The sequence below is a fragment of the Sceloporus occidentalis genome, unplaced genomic scaffold (assembly GCF_023333645.1).
Source record: "Sceloporus occidentalis isolate IW3139 unplaced genomic scaffold, rSceOcc1.0.p SCAF_205, whole genome shotgun sequence".
NCBI lineage: Eukaryota > Metazoa > Chordata > Lepidosauria > Squamata > Phrynosomatidae > Sceloporus > Sceloporus occidentalis.
Genome location: NW_028317185.1, coordinates 1,241,380 through 1,261,663, shown reverse-complemented (window position 1 = coordinate 1,261,663; position 20,284 = coordinate 1,241,380). Strand labels below are relative to the sequence as shown.

At 47.4% G+C, this 20,284-nt stretch overlaps 2 protein-coding genes across 2 annotated transcripts; one reads left to right on the top strand and one right to left on the bottom strand.

The window, feature by feature from the left end:
* Positions 1 to 1,561: 1,561 nt before the first annotated feature.
* Positions 1,562 to 8,510, bottom strand: LOC149277954 (outer dynein arm-docking complex subunit 3-like). The gene is made up of 13 exons (XM_089502577.1): positions 8,426 to 8,510; positions 6,126 to 6,247; positions 5,913 to 5,990; positions 5,491 to 5,667; positions 4,542 to 4,643; positions 4,266 to 4,391; positions 3,996 to 4,118; positions 3,597 to 3,740; positions 3,237 to 3,397; positions 2,893 to 3,049; positions 2,635 to 2,790; positions 2,016 to 2,100; positions 1,562 to 1,692 (listed from the first exon to the last, which is right to left on the bottom strand). Exons 1-13 carry the CDS (start codon positions 8,508 to 8,510, stop codon positions 1,562 to 1,564), a joined length of 1,647 nt encoding a protein of 548 aa, XP_089358703.1.
* Positions 8,511 to 11,285: 2,775 nt separating this feature from the next.
* LOC149277953 (glucosidase 2 subunit beta-like) lies at positions 11,286 to 19,715 on the top strand. The gene is made up of 16 exons (XM_089502587.1): positions 11,286 to 11,370; positions 14,664 to 14,780; positions 14,967 to 15,062; positions 15,254 to 15,311; positions 15,411 to 15,528; positions 15,815 to 15,944; positions 16,029 to 16,113; positions 17,001 to 17,079; positions 17,223 to 17,309; positions 17,395 to 17,535; positions 17,769 to 17,844; positions 17,926 to 17,995; positions 18,406 to 18,495; positions 18,766 to 18,840; positions 19,174 to 19,273; positions 19,578 to 19,715. The coding sequence occupies exons 1-16, from the start codon at positions 11,286 to 11,288 to the stop codon at positions 19,713 to 19,715; spliced, it is 1,545 nt and encodes a 514-aa protein (XP_089358713.1).
* The last annotated feature ends 569 nt before the right edge of the window (positions 19,716 to 20,284 follow it).

Genomic DNA, 20,284 nt, shown 5'->3' with positions numbered 1-20,284 from the left:
GCTTTCGCGGCTCTCAATGTCAGACCCGTTACAGGGTCAAGTAGACAATTAGCAATTCAGTGCTGTTAAAAGGGGTAATAAGGCACTCAGGGGCCGGGTCACTGTAATAAGATGTTACAGGGATAAAAAGGTACTCAGGGGCCGGGTTAGTGTAATAAGAGGTTACAGGGGTAATAAGGCACTGAGGGGGCGGGGTACTGTTATAAGATGTTACAGGGGTAATAAGGCACTCAGGGGCCGGGTTACTGTAATAAGATGTTACAGGGGTAATAAGGTACTCAGGGGCCGGGTTAGTGTAATAAGAGGTTACAGGGGTAATAAGGCACTCAGGATCCGGTTTACTGTAATAAGATGTTACAGGGGTAATAAGGCACTCAGGAGCCGGGTTACTGTAATAAGAGGTTACAGGGGTAATAAGGCACTCAGGGGCCGGGTTAGTGTAATAAGATGTTACAGGGGTAATAAGGCACTCAGGGGCCGGGTTAGTGTAATAAGATGTTACAGGGGTAATAAGGCACTCAGGAGCCGGGTTACTGTAATAAGAGGTTACAGGGGTAATAAGGCACTCAGGAGCCGGGTTACTGTAATAAGAGGTTACAGGGGTAATAAGGCACTCAGGAGCCGGGTTACTGTAATAAGAGGTTACAGGGGTAATAAGGCACTCAGGGGCCGGGTTAGTGTAATAAGATGTTACAGGGGTAATAAGGCACTCAGGGGCCGGGTTAGTGTAATAAGATGTTACAGGGGTAATAAGGTACTCAGTTATGGTTTAATAATCTGAAGGCTGTTTCACAACACAGTGTTTATTGTATCATTTTTATTTCCGTAACAGAAAAGAGAACACAGAAAAGGTCGACAAAACATCTCTGCATGGGCAACGTCAGCACTGAATGTTCCCACAACTCTCCCGATCTCTCCGACGTCATGAAGTGTCAGGGGCTGACCCTGCGGCCCCTATCATGGTCTCCCTGGCCTGTCTGTGACACTGTAAAGATGTTGGCAGACACAAATAACAAGGGACGGGCAAGGACAGAGAGGCACGGAGGACGTGAGAAAGGCAGCGTGACAGACAGACATTATAGCGGCGTTTTTACAGAAGGTAACGTATCCACACGGAATAAACCGCAGCTCCTTGACTTACTATGCATTATGAAGAGCAAACCCTAGCAAGCTTCTTCTGCAAGAAGGGCTGAGATGGCCTTGTACAATGTATAGTTAATACGAAGGACATCTCTTTGATTTAAAGGAACAGTCACATGATTCAGCCATTCCATTGGTGTAGGTTTTTTTTGAACTATGCATCATGCAGGGCCGGATCATTTGTGCAGGAAGAGCTTACTGGGGTTGGCCCTTCATAATGCATAGTAGAGTGGAGAAGAGAAAGTAACTGGACAGGTACAGCGGGGCAAGCCGTTGGGCAAATAGGGGAGCGTACTACTATCACGTGATAAATCAAGTGATAAATTAGCTGGGTGCGTATTTAATCAGCGGGACAGGTAGGCGAAGGAGCCCTAAACGGTGCCATTCGATGGGTGCCGCTGAGTAGGGATCGGTTTCGCCTTCACTCCTTCCCCTTCTTCTTCTTGGGACGGGTTCTCCTCTTGGTTTTTGATTCTACGATTTGCTGGGACTGCCTCTTTAATGCGGCGCGAGTCACGACATCCCCTTCATCATCGCCGCTGTCCTCGTCGTCTGTTAGAAAGAAGACAAACAAAGCCATTAGACCGCTAATAACAAGTGATCGGTAGCCATCATGTCAGGCTTTAAAAATATTTATTCATTTTATGTACGTATTACTCCCTGCTCTGGGTTTTTCTACTCATTCCAGAGGTGGCGAGTTTTCTATTTGTATCAGTCCTGGAGTTACCAAGCTCTGAAATCCTGCACCAGTCCTAGAGGTGCCAGACTCTTTATCCTCTATATAACCCTAGATGCGTCAGGCTATATGTTTCTTTACCAAACGGAACTGTTGACGTGGCCTCTGGATGCGTCAGTCATGTGGCGGACTCACTTACCTCCATATATATCCTGCTTGGCTGGAGCGGGCAGCGGGATCCGGACATTGTACGCCGGGAGTTTACCCTCAATACTCGCTTGGAACTACAGGAAATTAAAATAAAAGTCAGTTATCTGCGTACCTGGGAACTCGTGGCGCTGCCTTTTGTTCTGTAAGGGGAGGGGTTAATGCCTCCCACTGTCTGGTTCCACCCACTTTTTACTGCTTCCTCTAACCACACACCCCTCCTTTCCATGGGCTTACCATCAACACCCTCTCCAGTCCACCCTACTTCCTTGCAAGCCACACCCCTCCAGCCCACCTCATCTCTTTGCTAGCCACACCCCTCCAGTCCATCCCACCTCATTACTAGCCACACCCCTCCTGTATCCCACCCCCTCCCAGCTCCCACATACAGAAGGGGACACCACCAACTGTACCATGGCATTAACCTGGCAAACACACCCTAACACCACAACCCACATAATGTATTATAGGATCTCCTAGCCTCGCATCAGTCCATCATATGATCTGATGGGGGGGGGGGGGTTAGTTTATTCGAATTCCTTCTAACACAGAGCTGCTCGAGCACATCACGTAACTCACAAATACATCAATTCTCCCTTCTTTCAGCTCACCTCCTCCTCCTCCATCTGCTTAAGGACTTCTCCAAGGTCCTGTCCCTCCAAGTCATCCAGGAGCTTCTGCAGCCTCTCCTCAGTGACGGACAGAAGGTCTAAAACATACTCATCTGACAGGGGCGAGATATTCGAAGCAGGGTAACGGCTCCTACGCTGTGAAGGGAAATCTATCAGTCTCCAGGCATGCCACTTTCTAGCCTACAATGAATAGAACTGTATCCAGCCTCCTGAGTGCCTTATTGCCCTGACACTTACCACCTTGATGTGCTGCACTTTGCTTCCTAGATGCTCCACTCCTGATTTTGCCGCGCCAAAGATTTTGGACAGTCTCTCCAGATCTTCCTTGGTTTTGTCACGTCTTTTCTCTTCCATCTGTAGGTGAGTCTGAAGTTCCTCCAGAACTTGCTGACCGCTGTTTGGAAAGCGCAAAGAGGGGACAGAGAATTAAAGGACGTCTTATGCAAAGCATGGCTCCTGCGTAAGAGATAAATTCAACAGGCAACTCATTTCTACCTGACACAGAAATGATGAAGGAATATGATATGATAGGTCAGGTATTGCAGCTCGTTCTTCTTGTATGCAGAGAGAGACATTAGTACCTGGATAGCTTGGCCTCTCCAGAATACTTGAGTTCCTGAAAAGCCTCCTGAAGCCTCTCCTTCTCCTCTTTCAGCCTCACCAGGTTCTTCTCGTTTTCAGCCTTCAGCTCCTCCAGGTGCCGGTGTGTCTCGCCCTGCGCTATGAAGCGGCTCACCACCTCCTATCATTGGAGATGATATGAAGAGACAAATGGAAAAAAACTTTTTTAACTCGGCTTCCATTGAAAGTTGAGGACCCTGCCCCATGTAGAATGACGGAACCATTGGCTCAACCCCTCAGGGGGGTTATTATCTCTGCTTTATTGACCAGTATCTTGGTCCTTCATTTAATCAAAACATCTACAGACAATGAGGTCTCACCTGAATGTCAGTAACCCCAGTGGCATCTTTAATCCTCTGAAAGGCCTCCTGATAAGTCTGGATAACTTTCTCTTCCTCTCGTCCACTTGAGATCATCTGAGCTTCTACCGGAGCATCTTCTCCTGGCAACACCACCCTTTGTGCCTGTATGGGAGGAAAAAAATGCAGAAAATTAGACACTATAAGAAGCATCTTCTTATGCTTGAGTGGCCTACCGCCATACTGACAAATGTTCTGGAAGGCTGTCTGCCCGGGGAGCAAGCCTCATCCACATGGCAGGCTGCCACAGAGGTCCATGGCTGCTTAGGCGGTCACCTAATATGATATTGCTAGTCTGGAGCAGAAGCATATCATAAGAGACACAGCGGTAAACTTTGCGAATTATGTGGGACTCCTCACCCTCCTCTCTGCCCTCTCGGCGTGCATGAGTCTCTCCTCCGCCTGCCTCTTGTACTCTTGCAGGACTCTCTCCCGTTCTCGACGCTCCCGTTGAAGCTCTTCCTCCTGACGCTGAAGTTCCGCCTGCAAAAATAAAGTAAAATGCGTTGTACCGTATATAATGTAATGAAGATTACACGTACAGAATGAAGACATTACTTCTAAAGTGGGAGTATTGTGTAGACTTTATTAAGAGTATAAAGAGGTGATAAAAAGCCCCCAGTATGGTACCCGTGCCGTGTCCCGAGCCATCACTGCGTCCCTGTTCATCGTCTGAAGCTCCTTCAACTCCTGTCTCTGCCGAAGGATCTCAGCTTCCAAGAGATCCAGCTGAGATTGAAAGGTCAGACTTTCCTCCTGTAGAGAGAGAGAGGTGATATTATTGTCATGGTCCATAAAAGCCAGATAAAGGTGATCAGGGTATACAGGAATGGAGGGACCCGCTGGAAGAAGGAGATCCTGTTCTACAAAGCTAGCGATCTAATATAGCGTAAAGACAGTACGCACCTGCATGTGGTCCTTCAGCTTCTGGTAGACGTTGAAAATGTGCTCAGATTCCTGCCATTTTAACTGGGCTTTTTCCAGACGGTTTTCCAAAACTCGAAGGGACTGCAGATTTGAATGAAGTATATATAACAAAAAGTTAAAATGTAGGAAGTCATAGGAGAGGAGAAAACGCTAAGAAAAATACATTAGAAAAAGCTTTATTAATTATGGATTCTTTTGAGCCAGATTATGCAGCTTCTGCCACCCTGAAAGTCATAGATGGACAGGAATAGAGCGCTCTGAGTTGGAGAATGATGAAAAGCAGAGACTGCAGATGTTAAAGTGCGTCACAGAGAGAAGGGGAGCAGCATGTTTTGGAGGGTTCACAGTTTGGTCGGAATATAAAATGTTTAACCTGATGAGGAATTTCCTCCTGTTCTTTGACTTCATTCTGTGAATGAAACAAGTAAATAATAAGGAAGCTGGACACGGAGACAACAGGGAGCTACGGGGCACGGAGTCTGTCCCTCCCACCGCAGGGTGACAGACAGGAGGCAGCTATGGGACACTGAGTCTGTCCCTCCCACCGCAGGGTGACAGACAGGAGGCAGCTATGGGACACTGAGTCTGTCCCTCCCACGACAGGGTGACACAGACAGGAGGGAGCTATGGGGCATGGAGTCTGTCCCTCCCACGGCAGGGTGACACAGACAGGAGGGAGCTATGGGGCACGGAGTCTGCCCCTCCCACCGCAGGGTGACACAGACAGGAGGGAGCTATGGGGCATGGGGTCTGCCCCTCCCACCGCAGGGTGACACAGACAGGAGGGGGCTATGGGGCACGGGGTCTGCCCCTCCCACCGCAGGGTGACACAGACAGGGACTCCCATTGGTATTCTGACTCTTTGCGCATTGGGTGTGAATGGAGGATAACTGTGAAGAAGATATTCTTGGGTCCGGTTTCTCCTTACCTGTTCCTCCTCTATAGACCCTTCTTTCCTCGGCTTGCCTTGCTCCACATGTTCTCTCTGCTTGTACTCCGCCTGGAGCTCTTCAAGACGCTTCCTCCTCACCTCTGTCTGGTGGCGCAAAGCATTCAGACGCTTCACCTTGTCGCACAACTTCTGGTCCATCACCTGAATTGCAGCCTAGAGTCCAAGTCCATACAGATATACGTGTAAGTGGATATCAAAAGTGTCCGTAGTGTAAAATAATATAGAATGTAAAATAGCAGAGGAGGGAGATATAACTTAATGGGGAGGAATAATCATGCAGATCCTGGGACCAAGAAATTAAAATGGTGGATCTCTAATATATATATATTGCTTATTTTAAACTGTTAATGATAGGACATGGGTTTATCTCGTGCACGGATTTAGGAAAGGCGCCTTACCTGGCCACTCTTACTCCTCATGGCAGCTCTCTCCACCGCTCGACTCTGGAAAGCCTCCTTTATCACCTTCTCATCGCCCTGGGATATGCAAAAATATGGCTTCCACTTATCACTTATGGCTTGTATTAGTCCTGTCTACCCATTGTACAGCGCTATGGAATTGGATGGCGCTATATAAAACAATAAATAATAAATAATAATAATGGTACCAACCGCAAGCACATCAGCTAATTTTTGATGCAATTTCTTGTTCTCCTGACGCAGCCACTGAATCGTCTCCCCGTTCTTCTGGATGGTCCATGATGCGCTCTCCTGGTAGGCCTTTTGATCACCATCTGTAATAAACGAAAACACCCTGTAAGGAATCCAACAGGAAAGACATTTTCCTTTATATATATATATATACTGTATACAGTAATACCCCCCCAGCGCTGTATACAGTAATAACCCCCCAGCGCTGTATACAGTAATACCCCCCCAGCGCTGTATACAGTAATAACCCCCCAGCGCTGTATACAGTAATAACCCCCCAGCGCTGTATACAGTAATAACCCCCCAGCGCTGTATACAGTAATAACCCCCCCAGCGCTGTATACAGTAATACCCCCCAGCACTGTATACAGTAATAACCCCCCAGCGCTGTATACAGTAATACCCCCCAGCGCTGTATACAGTAATATAACCCCCAGCGCTGTATACAGTAATAACCCCCCCAGCGCTGTATACAGTAATAACCCCCCAGCGCTGTATACAGTAATATAACCCCCCAGCACTGTATACAGTAATATAACCCCCCAGTGCTGTATACAGTAATAACCCCCCCAGTGCTGTATACAGTAATAACCCCCCAGCACTGTATACAGTAATAACCCCCCCAGCGCTGTATACAGTAATAACTCCCCCAGCGCTGTATACAGTAATAACTCCCCCAGCGCTGTATACAGTAATACCCCCAGCGCTGTATACAATAATAACCCCCTAGTGCTGTATACAGTAATATAACCCTCCAGCGCTGTATACAGTAATATAACCCCCCAGTGCTGTATACAGTAACATAACCCCCCAGCGCTGTATACAGTAATATAACCTCCCAGCACTGTATACAGTAATAACCCCCCAGCGCTGTATACAGTAATACCCCCCCAGTACTGTATACAGTAATAACCCCCCAGCGCTGTATACAGTAATATACCCCCCCAGCGCTGTATACAGTAATATACCCCCCCAGCGCTGTATACAGTAATACCCTCCCAGTACTGTATACAGTAATACCCCCCCAGCGCTGTATACAGTAATAACCCCCCCAGCGCTGTATACAGTAATAACCCCCCAGCACTGTATACAGTAATATAACCCCCCAGCGCTGTATACAGTAATATAACCCCCAGCGCTGTATACAGTAATATAACCCCCAGCGCTGTATACAGTAATAACCCCCCCAGCGCTGTATACAGTAATATAACCCCCCAGCGCTGTATACAGTAATAACCCCCCCAGCGCTGTATACAGTAATATAACCCCCCAGCGCTGTATACAGTAATATAACCCCCCAGCGCTGTATACAGTAATATAACCCCACAGCGCTGTATACAGTAATGTAGGTCAGCATTGACAAAAAGCTGTTTTTAACTAATTTTGCTCCAATAAACTCCCTCTATCTGCAGACCTAGATGCGGCCATTGTTGTCAGTCATGTGATATTTTGGGTGACTTTCCTGCTCAAACACCACACCCAGCTGATGCTTTATGGCGATGCTAATGAAGTCTGCTCCACCCTTCTATTGTTTCTCACAGGCAGTATGATAAGGACTGAGGGTGTTAGTCGAGCCCAGGGGTCTCCAAACTGTATCTGTTGCAGGACTACATCTCCCATAATGGTCTCTCAGGTTAGAGGCTGGCAGAGGAGTATGGGATATGTAGTCCTGCAACATCTGCAGGGCCACACTTTGGAGACCCTTGGGCTAGTAGATTGGGGCTCAGATAACAGAGCGAGAACTCTGAAAATGTGACAAAAACTAGAAGTTTGGTTTTTTTCAAAAAAAGTAAACTGCACAATATTTCTGAAAACTCATTTGAATCCAATACTAGTAATAAAAATCATGAGATGATGACGGACAGCTCCCTGCAGGGTCTATTCTCCGTCCCCCTCTCGTTGGTAGAGACAGCGTCCATCAGCCTGATCCATTCGTGAATTTCACCGACAATACATACAAATACACCAATGGCTCTGCCCCGTGCGCAGCGCTGAATGTGCATGCGCAGCAGACCCAGGGGTTATTATTATTAATATTATCATTATTATTATTTATTGGGCTAAATAACAGAGCTAGGACACATAACTATATGGCTGTTACAAACAGTGCATTTCAAGATTGAAACAGAAAATGATACTGTATATTTTTGAAACAGTTTTTACCGCTGTTAGATTTGTCCCAACCAAATCGAGACTGTTGGCAGCTATGAAAGTGTCAGCTCTGCAGGTGACGCGGCCGTATTACAGGAAGGCAGACTCACCCAGAAGCTGGATCTTCTTCTGAAGCTCTGCGATCTGCTCGTGTATCGGGGGTTTCACGGCGTCGAGGGTCACCGTGCTCGGCATGGCCGCCTGCGGCAAACGGCAAGAAGAAGCGGACGCCGATTAAACCCCAACCTTACGTTAACTCGGTATTTCTGTGTGAGACACAGAAGAGAAATAATGCATTTAGAAAAAAAATCTTAACCCATTCCCTGCCGTATTGCAGGTCTGTAGAACCCTGCGATCCCCTCATACGCAGCAAACGTTCCGAGCTCCTAGAAAAGAGGGGCATCAGGGGAGGAAAAAGTGGATTTGGGTCTTAAAGAGGGACTGGTGCTCCTAAACAGGGACAGTTGGAAGGCACGCTTCAATCATTTTGCTGTTGTACGATCTGTTTCACCCACCTTGTTTGGTTTCCCGTGTGTTTTTAATTTAAACGGAGTCTCCGGCTTTCTGCTGCTCTACACAACTTTTGATTACAATGAGCCCCAAGCAACCGTCTCCATGGATACCGGACACAAGCCGTCTCATTGGTTACTCTGCCGTGTGCCTTTTTTTTTTTGTATTGACGGCCATATTACTGCTCCCGGACGTCTGCAGCAGAACGTGTGTGGCGGCCATCTTGCTTCTCCCATGAAGCCATTGCTGTTCAGCGCATGATGTCAGCCATATAGAAGCGCAGAGACTGCCGCCATGCTGCTACCCCACTAGGCCTGTCCTATAAATAATAATATTTTGTCCATCTTGCGGCTTTGGGGCAATAGTTTCATTATAGCACCTTGTGTACTGTATGTCACATATCCTTCTATCGGTAAATAATACTGCAGATCAGACCCGTCGGCGCGTCTGGTCGCCCGTTTCTCCTGCTGGAAAGACTCCGACCTTAATCAGGCGTTGGCCGCGTCTTAGATTCAGGAGCCGTATGTCTATCCCATGCACTTTTAAGTCCCCTCACTGTATTACCCTCTACCACTTCTGCTGGGAGGCTGTTCCACTTGTCTACCACCATCTGATTAAAATAAAACATCCGTGCATTCTATCTAGGCCTTTTTTCCCTCTCGTTTTTCTCCAAGTCGTACATATTGAAATCTTTTAGTCTTTCCTGATCATTTTTATCCTGCAAACCATTCACCATTTTAGTCGCCCTCCTCTGAACTCTCTCCAATATGGCAGTATCCGTCCGAGATTTAATTGAGAAACATGTTTTCAAAGTCTAGTTTATACCCCAAAAAAGATTTTTGGTGCATAAGAACTATCATCCCCTGCCGTGTGCCCGCGGCACTGAGCTCTTCATTACCTAGTGTTAAAACATATAAAATAGTAAAATTCTATCATTAAAATTAATTACTTTAAAAACATTGCGCTGCTTTCTTTTTTTAATAGTTCTAGTTTTTGCCCCATAATATAATGTTTTCAGGCAGCTGCAGATCGGCCAGAGTTCTCGCTCTGTTATCTGAGCCGCAATCGACTAAAACCAGGGGTCTCCAAAGTGTGGCCCTCCAGCTGCCGCAGGACTACATCTCCCATAATCCTCTTTCAGATAGGAAGCTGGCTAGACAGAAACCCTGACTCCTTACCATACTGCCTGCGGTAATGAATAGAATGGCCAGACATTGTGACCAATGAAAGTCTATCGAGGAACAGACTTCATTAGCATTGCCATAAAGAATGAGCTCGGTGTCTGTGTACAGCGCTGGGGGGGTATTACTGTATACAGCACTGGGGGGGTATTACTGTATACAGCGCTGGGGGGTATTACTGTATACAGCGCTGGGGGGGTATTACTGTATACAGCGCTGGGGGGGTATTACTGTATACAGCGCTGGGGGGGTATTACTGTATACAGCGCTGGGGGGGTATTACTGTATACAGCACTGGGGGGTATTACTGTATACAGCACTGGGGGGGTATTACTGTATACAGCACTGGGGGGGTATTACTGTATACAACGCTGGGGGGGTATTACTGTATACAGCGCTGGGGGGGTATTACTGTATACAACGCTGGGGGGGTATTACTGTATACAACGCTGGGGGGGTATTACTGTATACAGCGCTGGGGGGTATTACTGTATACAGCGCTGGGGGGGTATTACTGTATACAACGCTGGGGGGGTATTACTGTATACAGCGCTGAGGGGTATTACTGTATACAGCGCTGGGGGGGTATTACTGTATACAGCGCTGGGAGGGTATTACTGTATACAGAGCCAAGGGTTTATGCTCAAGGAGAAAATACTAAAAAGTATTTAGTATGGCTCTCCGGGCCTCCCGTCTCCCTAATCTTACGCCAGGGTCTTGCCATGAAGCCTGCGGCACCCTGTTTTATTTGGGTACAGCTTCCCCAGAAGGCTACATATTCCATAAGGATCCCCACTCACAGGAAGCTTCTAGACACACCACCCGCGGGCTTAACACCAAAAAGCAACTCTCAGAGAAACGTTTTGGGAGGTTGCAGAAAACCAAGGTTGTTAAATCAAAACCACTTTGAATCCTTTGCCCAATAAAACAAAGTTGGGCTGCAACCCATGTACTTCCTTTGTGTCTTCGTGCCAACCACAAGATGGCGTCTCCACTATACAATTTCCCAAACACCGATACATTATCGAGTGGTTATACTACACATCGCGACAGCGGCAGCGCGGGACCCCAATGACATTCTATATCGGCGAAAGCTGTTTCAGATGGCATCTCTAGCGAAAAAAAGGTTATTTGCCGCATCAGAGATGGCGTCCTTACACGCCCGCACGGATATGACGTAAACCGGAAGTGAGTCCGCTTAGCCCAATGCTGCTGCTGGCGTTATCAGATAGGCTGTCCATTGACTGCTGTCTCTACCGGTATCCGTGTGCACTGAAACATGGGGCTCATCATGCTGCTGATGTTGGGGGTTTTGGGGTGCAGAGCCGTGGAGGTGAACCGGCCCCGAGGGGTTTCATTGTCCAGTGAGTTCATCTTTACTTTCAATTAGTCTCTGCACAAGGTCATAAAACATATATATTATATATATTAATCTATTTCTATAATTATTATAAGTGTACTGTAATAGTTTCCTTTTATAAAGCTATTATCTTTTATTTATATAGCACCAACACTTCCCGCAGCGCTTCTTACAGTCCCTACATTCAAAGGGTCTGACAGAACTAGGACTGACAGACTAAGATGAAGCTGTATGTTAGGTAAAGAGGGTCCAGCGGGTAATCTAGAGATCAGGAGTAATCTGTGATCAGGATATCTAATGATCTTATAATAAATTAATAATCATATAATAAAGTCCCCTCCCCAATAATAAACGGTGGAGTGGTCATACTTATACCGTATTCCGTCAGGCTGTGCTCCAGAGACATGCTTTTGATTGGGTTGCTGATCGCTTGTCGGCCGCTGATCGCTTGTAGGATTTGGTCATCGAATATGTCATAGCTTTTCCCATTATGTGTGGGGTAGCCCCTCTGCCGCCATGATGATTGCTGCAGGCCAAGTAACAGGACTGGGTTACCCCAGGCTACTAATACCTTACTGTTGCCATATATTCTTTTTTATTTTTATTATCTTAATCTATGGGGCTGTTTCTTGTGCCTTGTTGTTGCCTGCTTATGGTACTTTACTGAGAGCTTGGTAGGTACGCGGAACAGCCTCCCTGCAGGAGGGGTAGAGGGTAATACAGTGAGGGGATTTAAACATGCATGGGGCAGGTATACGGCTCGTGAATCGAAGACGGGACCAACGACTGATTAAGGTCTTTACAGCAGGAGAAACGAGCGACTTGACGGGGTCTGATCTGCCGGCAGGTCCTGTGTTTGTGTTGCAGGCGGTTTGGCGAGTGAACGTCTGACGGTTCAGTTAGATCCGTGTTCCGTTCCTCTGCCCATCAGTCCGTCTGTGTTTATGATTCCAGTATGTAGGGAAATCATAATAATTGCAAAACCGTTTCTGTAATACTGCTACGTTATTGCGTGAGGCTTTGTAACAGAAAGCTTGTCTGTGATCCCAGTATACAGGAAGCACAACATCTGTATTTAAAATGTATTGCGCATACACCTGTCAATCACAGCTCGACAATATCTGGATCATATATATATATATATATATATATATATATATATATATATATATATATATACCGTATTGGCTCGAATATAGGCCGCACTTTTTTCCCCCACTTTAAGTCTTTAAAGTGGGGGTGCGGCCTATATTCGGGCAGGCAGCGGGGTTAGGATACAGATCCCCCGCAGCGGTGCAGGGGACCCGCATCCTACTCTCCTATACGCTCAGACAGCCTCCCCTGCCAGCACTTTCCACGGGGGGCGTATAAGCGTATTGCGTAGATGTCCCCCGCCGGCCCCGCAAGACACCCGGGAGTCTGCTCTGGTAAGTCGGGGGGGGGGGGCAGAGGAGGACAGTGGCAGCATATACGGTATATATCGCCTGTCATATGCATGGCGCAAGAAGAGTTAATTGCACATCTGGATAGATTATTATATATTGTTGTTGCGTTATTATTATATGTTATTGTTGCCTGATTATTTGTTGTTTTTATTATTGACTGATGTGCGGCTGACGTCCCGTTATAGATCAGCTCTTGTCTCTGGCCGTATACAGTAAAGTAAACAGAAATCTCGTGTCCCTTTATTCCCCACGCGTGTCCTGCTGCGATGTGACAGGGCGCGCGGTGAGAAACACGGAGCCGGATACATGTATGTGCACTGAGGTACGAGGCGGCTGTCATTCACAAAGGGAAATGTGGCGTGTGTGCGGAGTCGCGTGACATCCTGAGACCCACCGCCAAGTGTTCATTCCTATACACTGCTATGGTATATGACAGCATGAATCATCCGCACGGACTGTTTCCTGTACCGATAGCACCCTCCTATACCATATCTCTTTCCTTTATAATAAAAACATAACATTCCACGGCAGATCGGCCCATTCGGCCCATTTCCCCGGATATAAAGACTCCGACCTTAATCAGTAATTGGTCTTGTCTTCAATGCCTGTACCGTGCATTTATATATTAGCATCTACCACCTCTGCGGGGAGGCTGTTCTGCTTATCTACCAACCTCTTAATAAAGTAATATTTCCTCCGATTTTAAGATCAGGTACTTTAGTTGTAACCTTTCTCCTGGAATAAACGTCCCTCCTGCACTTTGTTAAATCCCTTTAAGTATTTAAATCTTTCTATCCCGGCCCCTCCACGCCGGACACATTGAGCTCCTTAATGCCTTGTCTCTGCTTTTTCCAAGTCCTTCCCCTCTGTGAATGTATACGTCTCCTGTACTGGGGGGGGTACAAGCTGTCCCTCCGGGAGGTATATACCGTATATAATGCACAGCTAAGGAAATATCAGTGAGCGTTACGCGGGGCCAATTCCGCCCTCCTTGCCGAAAGTTACTTCCTGGTGTTGTCTCTTTGTAATGTACGCTGTATGTTGTATATAATGTATATTGACGCCCGTAACCTAAAATGTTTCATATATATATATATATATATATAATGTGTGTGTTAGAAACCTACCGTATATACGCTATATGGACAAAAGTATTGGGACGCACCTATTCATTATAAATCACACGCCTGCAGCCTTGACAAACATTTATGAAAAAAAATGGGGCGTCCTGAAGAGTTCAGTGAACTTGTTGTGATGGGGGGGGGTTTGCGGGCGCTGTGGCGGGACGCGTTACAAGACCCCGTAAAAAACGTCTTCTGCGGGGTGACGGATCCCGCTTCTCTGTTTGGTGGATGCCAGGAGAACATTTGATGGAGGAGGGATAATGGTCTGGGGCCATAAAAGACACGGCTGGATGAGGTTGGGGAGGAAGAACTCGACCGACTGCACAGAGCCCCGACCTCAACCCCATCCAACACCTTTGGGATGAACCGGAACGGAGATTGTGAGCCGGGCGTCTCGCCCAACATCAGAGCCGGACCTCACAGACGCTCTACTGGATGAAGGGGCAAAAATTCCACAGAAACCCCCAAAATCCTCTGGAAATCCTTCTCAGAAGAGTGGAAGCCGTTATAACTGCATTCATATTAATGTCTGTGTTTAGAATGTGATGTCATCAAAGTCCCTGCTGATGTCATGGTCAGGTGTCCTAATACTTTTGTCCATATATTGTATATGTGTAAATATATATATATATACTTTTTTTTTTTCACACTGAGTTCCTGGTTTTCTCCGCAGATGTATTCTTTATGATTATTTTATAAATCTCCAAATGTTTTTCTTCTTTTTTCAGATCGCGGTTTCTATGACGATTCCAAGCCATTTACCTGTCTCGACGGATCCCGCACCATTGCGTTCGATCGGGTGAATGACGATTACTGTGACTGCTCGGATGGAACAGACGAACCTGGTAAGAGAGCTCTGGGCGCGGTGAAAAAGGATAAACTACGCCTTTAGCAGGCGATGTATGAAGCTTATCCCTGTATTCCCGTCCGACCGTTTCCCGGGTAACGCTCTCATGGGGTATCTCACGTGGGGTTAATAAGGCCCCGGAATAAATGTATTATTTCTGTGCGCTGTTTTTGCCCCGCTCCAGGCACAGCGGCGTGCTCTAACGGGAGGTTTCACTGCACTAACGCCGGATTCAAGCCCCAGTACATCCCGTCATCGCAGGTCAACGACGGCATATGTGGTAAGTGGACTCTGTTCCACAGAGCTTACACTCTAATGCTGATGCAAAGAGGTCTGATGTCTTTATAGTCTGATATACAGGTGGAAATAAATGCAGATTACAGGTAGAAATAGGTTTAGTTTGGGAAGAGTGGTATTGCAATGGGGGGAGGGGGCTGCCCTGCAGAGCTGACACTCTTTTTCCATCTGTAGATTGCTGCGACACCACGGACGAGTATAACAGCGGAGCCGTTTGCCAGAATACCTGCAGGTGAGATACTCCTTGCTTTGCGCAATCGTATCGCGCTTCGTGTTGCCAAGTGGAAGAAGGGTGAAGGTGATTGGAGGATCCTCTCTGTTTCTTCCTTAGGGAGATGGGGAGGAAAGAGCGAGAGGAGCTCCAGAAGCAAGCAGAGGTGGCCACAGAAGGCTTCCGTCTGAAGCAGCAGTATATCGAAGAGGCCAAGAAGGGCCGGGAGGAGAACCAGGTTCTGATCACACTGTTTTAATGTAGTGAGCGGAGCTGTTGTGTGTTTAGCGGACACGCTCTTCTGTATCGCGCCGCTCTTCTGTATCGCGCCGCTCTTCTGTATCGCGCCGCTCTTCTGTATCGCGCCGCTCTTCTGTATCGCGCCGCTCTTCTGTATCGCGCCGCTCTTCTGTATCGCGCCGCTCTTCTGTATCGCGCCGCTCTTCTGTATCGCGCCGCTCTTCTGTATCGCGCCGCTCTTCTGTATCGCGCCGCTCTTACGTTCCGCGTACCTTCTGCCGCAGGTGAAGCTGCAGGACATGGTGCAGAAGCGCCAGGGTTTGCAGGAACAGGTGGAGGCTCTACGGGCCGAGAAAGAGGAAGCCGAGAAGCCGGAGCAGGAGGCCAAGGAGGCGCACAAGAAAGTCTGGGAAGGTAACCCAAGTCCACGGCACGGTGCCGCGTTACAGCCGCTTAACCTGCACATGTGAGCATAACACACGCGTGTGTTCATTGCAGAGCGGCAGGAGGCAGAGAAAGCCGAGATGGAGAAGCAGAGGGCCCTGGAGGCTTTTACTGAGTTGGACCTGGACTCCGACGGGATGTGAGTGTGCAGATAGAGCGTTTCAATCACGACCCATGTTATTTTCATCCTCTTTGATGCGTGCCGTAGCTTGGTGGTCCCTTTACATTTAGGTGTTGTCTCCCTTGCAAAAACATATATGCATTTGGCCCTTCGCCCACCCCCCCTGCTAGTTGCAATACAGGAGATGTCAGAAGACATCTCCTGACGTGGGGTCAGCTCTTTCTTGCCACTGATTGGACGCTTTAAGCAGCGAGTCAGTGGCACAAATCGGATCACGATGGAGGCTGTAAGGTTTGAAAGGTAAGTCATTGTTTTTGTATTACAGGTTTTAAAAAAAAAAAAAATGCATATTTTTAAAAATGAATATGCATTATTTGTTTAAAGGGCTGCCTGGGACACTGGTGTGTCCCTTTAAATCATTGCACGACTCTGAGCTGATTTAAATGAGCAAAGGTCACAAAATCATGTGATCTACGGACCAAGCTATTCTGTCTTAAGCTGGTTAGCATGTGTCAGAGGCTTACAGGAGCTGTTCCCCGACCAAAGCTACATACAGTCATCTGAAAAAAGAAACTACACCCATCTTAATTCCTGCGGAGGCAGTAAGGGTGTACTTCACGCATGGCTTCTCCATTTTGGCTTTATTTTTGTTGAATAAATCGTGACACAGTGTAATATTTCATGTGTTCGTCTGAGGTTGTATTTACCTAAATTGTAGACCTGCTAAGTAACAGACGGTTGTCATGCTGATATGTAAAACCATAGAATTCGAAGATTCTTTTTCACACGACTGTAGCTTGAGTTTGCCCAGCCAGCACATGCATCAGCAATAAGCCTGTAATGGCTTAATGGATATGCTTTGTTGGAATTGAGAATTAAATCAAAATGTGATATCTGTCTCCCAGGCTGTCCGCCCCGGAGATGCTCTCTCACACGGAGTTGGATACCGACGGAGACGGTGCTTTCTCTAACGAAGAGGCGCTGGTGAGGCTTTATCCAGAGCTGTATAGTATGCTGTACAGATCTGCAAGTCAATACTAGAGAACTCCCTCAGCGATGCTGGATTCTCTAGACTCATTCTAGAATCTATAACGTCGTTCCATTCCTTTTTCCCTTCCCATTAACAGGCTATCCTGGGAGGGTCATATTCTTTGGATGTTAGTAGTTTCCAGGATTCTGTTTGGCCCCAAATCCGTGAGAAATACAAATCAGAGGTAAGAAGTTTTAAGGTTGGACTGTCTTTCAGGGTGCAAGTAACCAGATGGTGCCTAGGATTAAGTATTTGTGTTATTTTTCAAGAGTGCAACACCACCACCACCTCCTCCCCACATAGAAGAAGGCACAGCGCCTCATCCAGAACTTTCCCCGGAGGAGGAGGATGAAGATGTAGAAGAGGGTGATGAAGATGATGATGATGAACAGGTGGAAGAAGACCACAGGGTGAGGATAGAGTTAATGTTTCTTACAATCCCCTTTGTTCCAAAGCTGCCCTGGGGCACAGCCAGCCGATCCAAGCTTTCCACACCCTGGAGGACCTCAACTTAAATAGTACGGTTTTTAGGGTAATCCAGGGCTTTCGGGTTCCACAGCCCTCGTATATCCTAAACCTAGACCCCTAGACGTGGTCTCGCATGGATTCAGAGGAACTAAACTGTCGTTATTCTTTCTTCCAGGGTCCGCCATCCAAGACATATGGAGAGGACACTGAGATGCCACCATACGATGAAGCCACCCAGGCACTGATAGATGGTAATAGGATCTTTCCAGCTGCCTCTCTCCATGTTTCAAGTTTATTCTCTTTTTCTAAGGATTTTTTTTTCTTCTTCTCAGCTGCTGAAAAAGCTCGATCCCAGTATGAGGAAGCTGCCAAGTCCATGCGGGAAATGGAGGACACTATTAGGTGTGTAGTCTCCCCGTAATGTGTTATTACAGTAACCTGGGCCCTGAGTGCCTTATTACACCTGTAACATCTTTTTACAGTAACCCAGCTCCTGAGTGCCTTATTACGCCTGTAACATCTTATTACAGTAACCCGGCCCCTGAGTGCCTTATTACCCCTGTAACATCTTATTACAGTAACCTGGGCCCTGAGTGCCTTATTACCCCTGTAACATCTTATTACAGTAACCCGGCCCCTGAGTGCCTTATTACCCCTGTAACACCTTATTACAGTAACCCAGCTCCTGAATGCCTTATTACCCCTGTAACATCTTATTACAGTACCCTGGTCCCCTAGTGCCTTATTACCCCTGTACTGCAGTCTTTTTGTAGTTTAGTGTAGCCTCTCACTTTTATATTCTTGTCTTTCAGGAGTCTAGAGAAGGAGATTTCTCTGGATTTTGGGCCGGAAGGGGAATTTTCTTACCTCTATGGACAATGTTATGAACTTTCAACTAGCGAGTAAGTTGTTGGTGGGGAGACTTATGGCGCACATAAGCGCTCGGTATGAATGCAGGACGCTGTCTGACACGGTACGGATAACTCTGGTTTCCAGCGGGAGTTGGTGTTGTGCTGGTAACCGGGTAACCGAGTGTTTTTATTAATGGAAGTATAAAATGGGACACTTTGTGGAGTAGTGAGAAAGCCGGTGGCCTTGGACTGTTGAATGCTTCATATGGAAATAGCAGTGGGAATGACGGAGAGACATGATTTTTTTCCCTCCCCTTTCAGGTATATTTATCGCCTCTGCCCATTTAACCGCGTGACACAGAAGCCCAAGCATGGAGGCTCGGAGACTAACCTTGGGTAAGACGTTTTTCCAGGTTGCCGTACCTGAAGGAGCCTGGTTTCTGTTTGGAGAACTTCGGCGATGGGAACATGGATCTCCAAGGCAGGGAAAAGAGAGATCTGTCCCTGCTTCGCACCAGACCGCCCAAGACCACCCCAAAAGTGCTGGGTACAAAATCAAGTTTGCAGTATGACCAAATAGCATAAGTTCCTCGTCTAAATGAAGACCAGCTCGTCTGGAAAGCAATAGGGCGATATTGCGGTGCCTGGTTCCTTTAGGACTAAATAATGTATAGATCCGTGCAGACGAACTTCCCTGTAACACCGGATCATTGTTATTATCATCCACAGCACCTGGGGATCCTGGGCTGGACCAGAAGATAATAAATTCAGCGCAATGAAGTACGAGCAAGGGACGTCATGCTGGCAGGGTCCAAGCCGCTCTACACTGGTGAGTGACAGCCCGGGGCAGGGCTTAGGCTTTGGCCCACATGCGTTATTGGATGACCCCGACCTGTTCGAGCTGAGCAGCGTGGACTTTTACCCCCTGATTGTGGTACCGAGTGGTGTCTGTGAGATGTGGACTGTGGTTTTGTTTTTTACCGGCCTGAGCTGCGGGACGTTGACTCTTTCCTAGAAGATGGCGATGCTTCGATGGCATTGGAGCGTGAGCTTCATCCTTGACATCTGATGATGACCAGAGGTGTGGGTGGGTTGCTGGTAACGCTCCAGGTTTATGTTCTTTTGGCTTCTAGGTAAAGCTGTCTTGTGGCAAGGAGACGATGGTCACCTCCACGTCTGAACCAAGCCGCTGCGAGTACCTCATGGAATTCTTCACCCCTGCAGCTTGTCACCCACCTCAGGCCCAGACAGGAGACCACGACGAGCTGTGATTTTTTTGATGTAGGTATTTACAGACCTACACAGAATAGTAATGGGTGGCTGCACTTAATGAGTGAGTGAGTGAGTGAGTGAGTGTCGCCTTTTAAGTCGACGTGTTGTGCTGGGATATACTGAGATATGATGTCATACCTTGTCAACCTTATCATTAGACCTCCAGCAGTGTCCCCGTGTAAGACCCCCAATGTGTTTTCTCTCGCAAAAGAAGTCTGATGAGTGTATTTACGAGATTAGGAGACTGCGGGAGCGTTGAACATTCCCAGTGTGCTGGCTTTGGATGTCGGCACGTCGACCCACGTGGTTTAAAGTCCTTTGTGTTCCAACAGAGAACTCCTCTAGGACTTGGTGTTGCTTTTCACGGGAATGTGACCAGTGGAATGGAACCCTCGCCCCACCGGTGTCCCAACATCTCCTGTAGTGACCGCATCCGCCCCCCCCCCGGCTCTCCTTGGATACCTTCACAGAACCAGGACACAGGCAACCATAAGACACATTCCATCCATCCATCCATCCGCGACCAGACCCTTCCTCGTTCGCTGCCGCTGTACATATATTTTTTGGA

Excerpts from the sequence above, each read along its gene's own strand:
- LOC149277954 (XM_089502577.1), bottom strand. The coding sequence starts at position 8,510 with ATGCCGAGCACGGTGACCCTCGACGCCGTGAAACCCCCGATACACGAG. Across the intron at positions 5,991-6,125 it reads AATTAGCTGATGTGCTTGCG|GGCGATGAGAAGGTGATAAA; the intron begins GTTGGTACCATT and ends TGCATATCCCAG. Across the intron at positions 4,392-4,541 it reads AGCTGAAGGACCACATGCAG|GAGGAAAGTCTGACCTTTCA; the intron begins GTGCGTACTGTC and ends CTCTCTCTACAG.
- LOC149277953 (XM_089502587.1), top strand. The coding sequence starts at position 11,286 with ATGGGGCTCATCATGCTGCTGATGTTGGGGGTTTTGGGGTGCAGAGCC. Across the intron at positions 14,781-14,966 it reads GGATGGAACAGACGAACCTG|GCACAGCGGCGTGCTCTAAC; the intron begins GTAAGAGAGCTC and ends GCCCCGCTCCAG. Across the intron at positions 15,063-15,253 it reads GGTCAACGACGGCATATGTG|ATTGCTGCGACACCACGGAC; the intron begins GTAAGTGGACTC and ends TTCCATCTGTAG.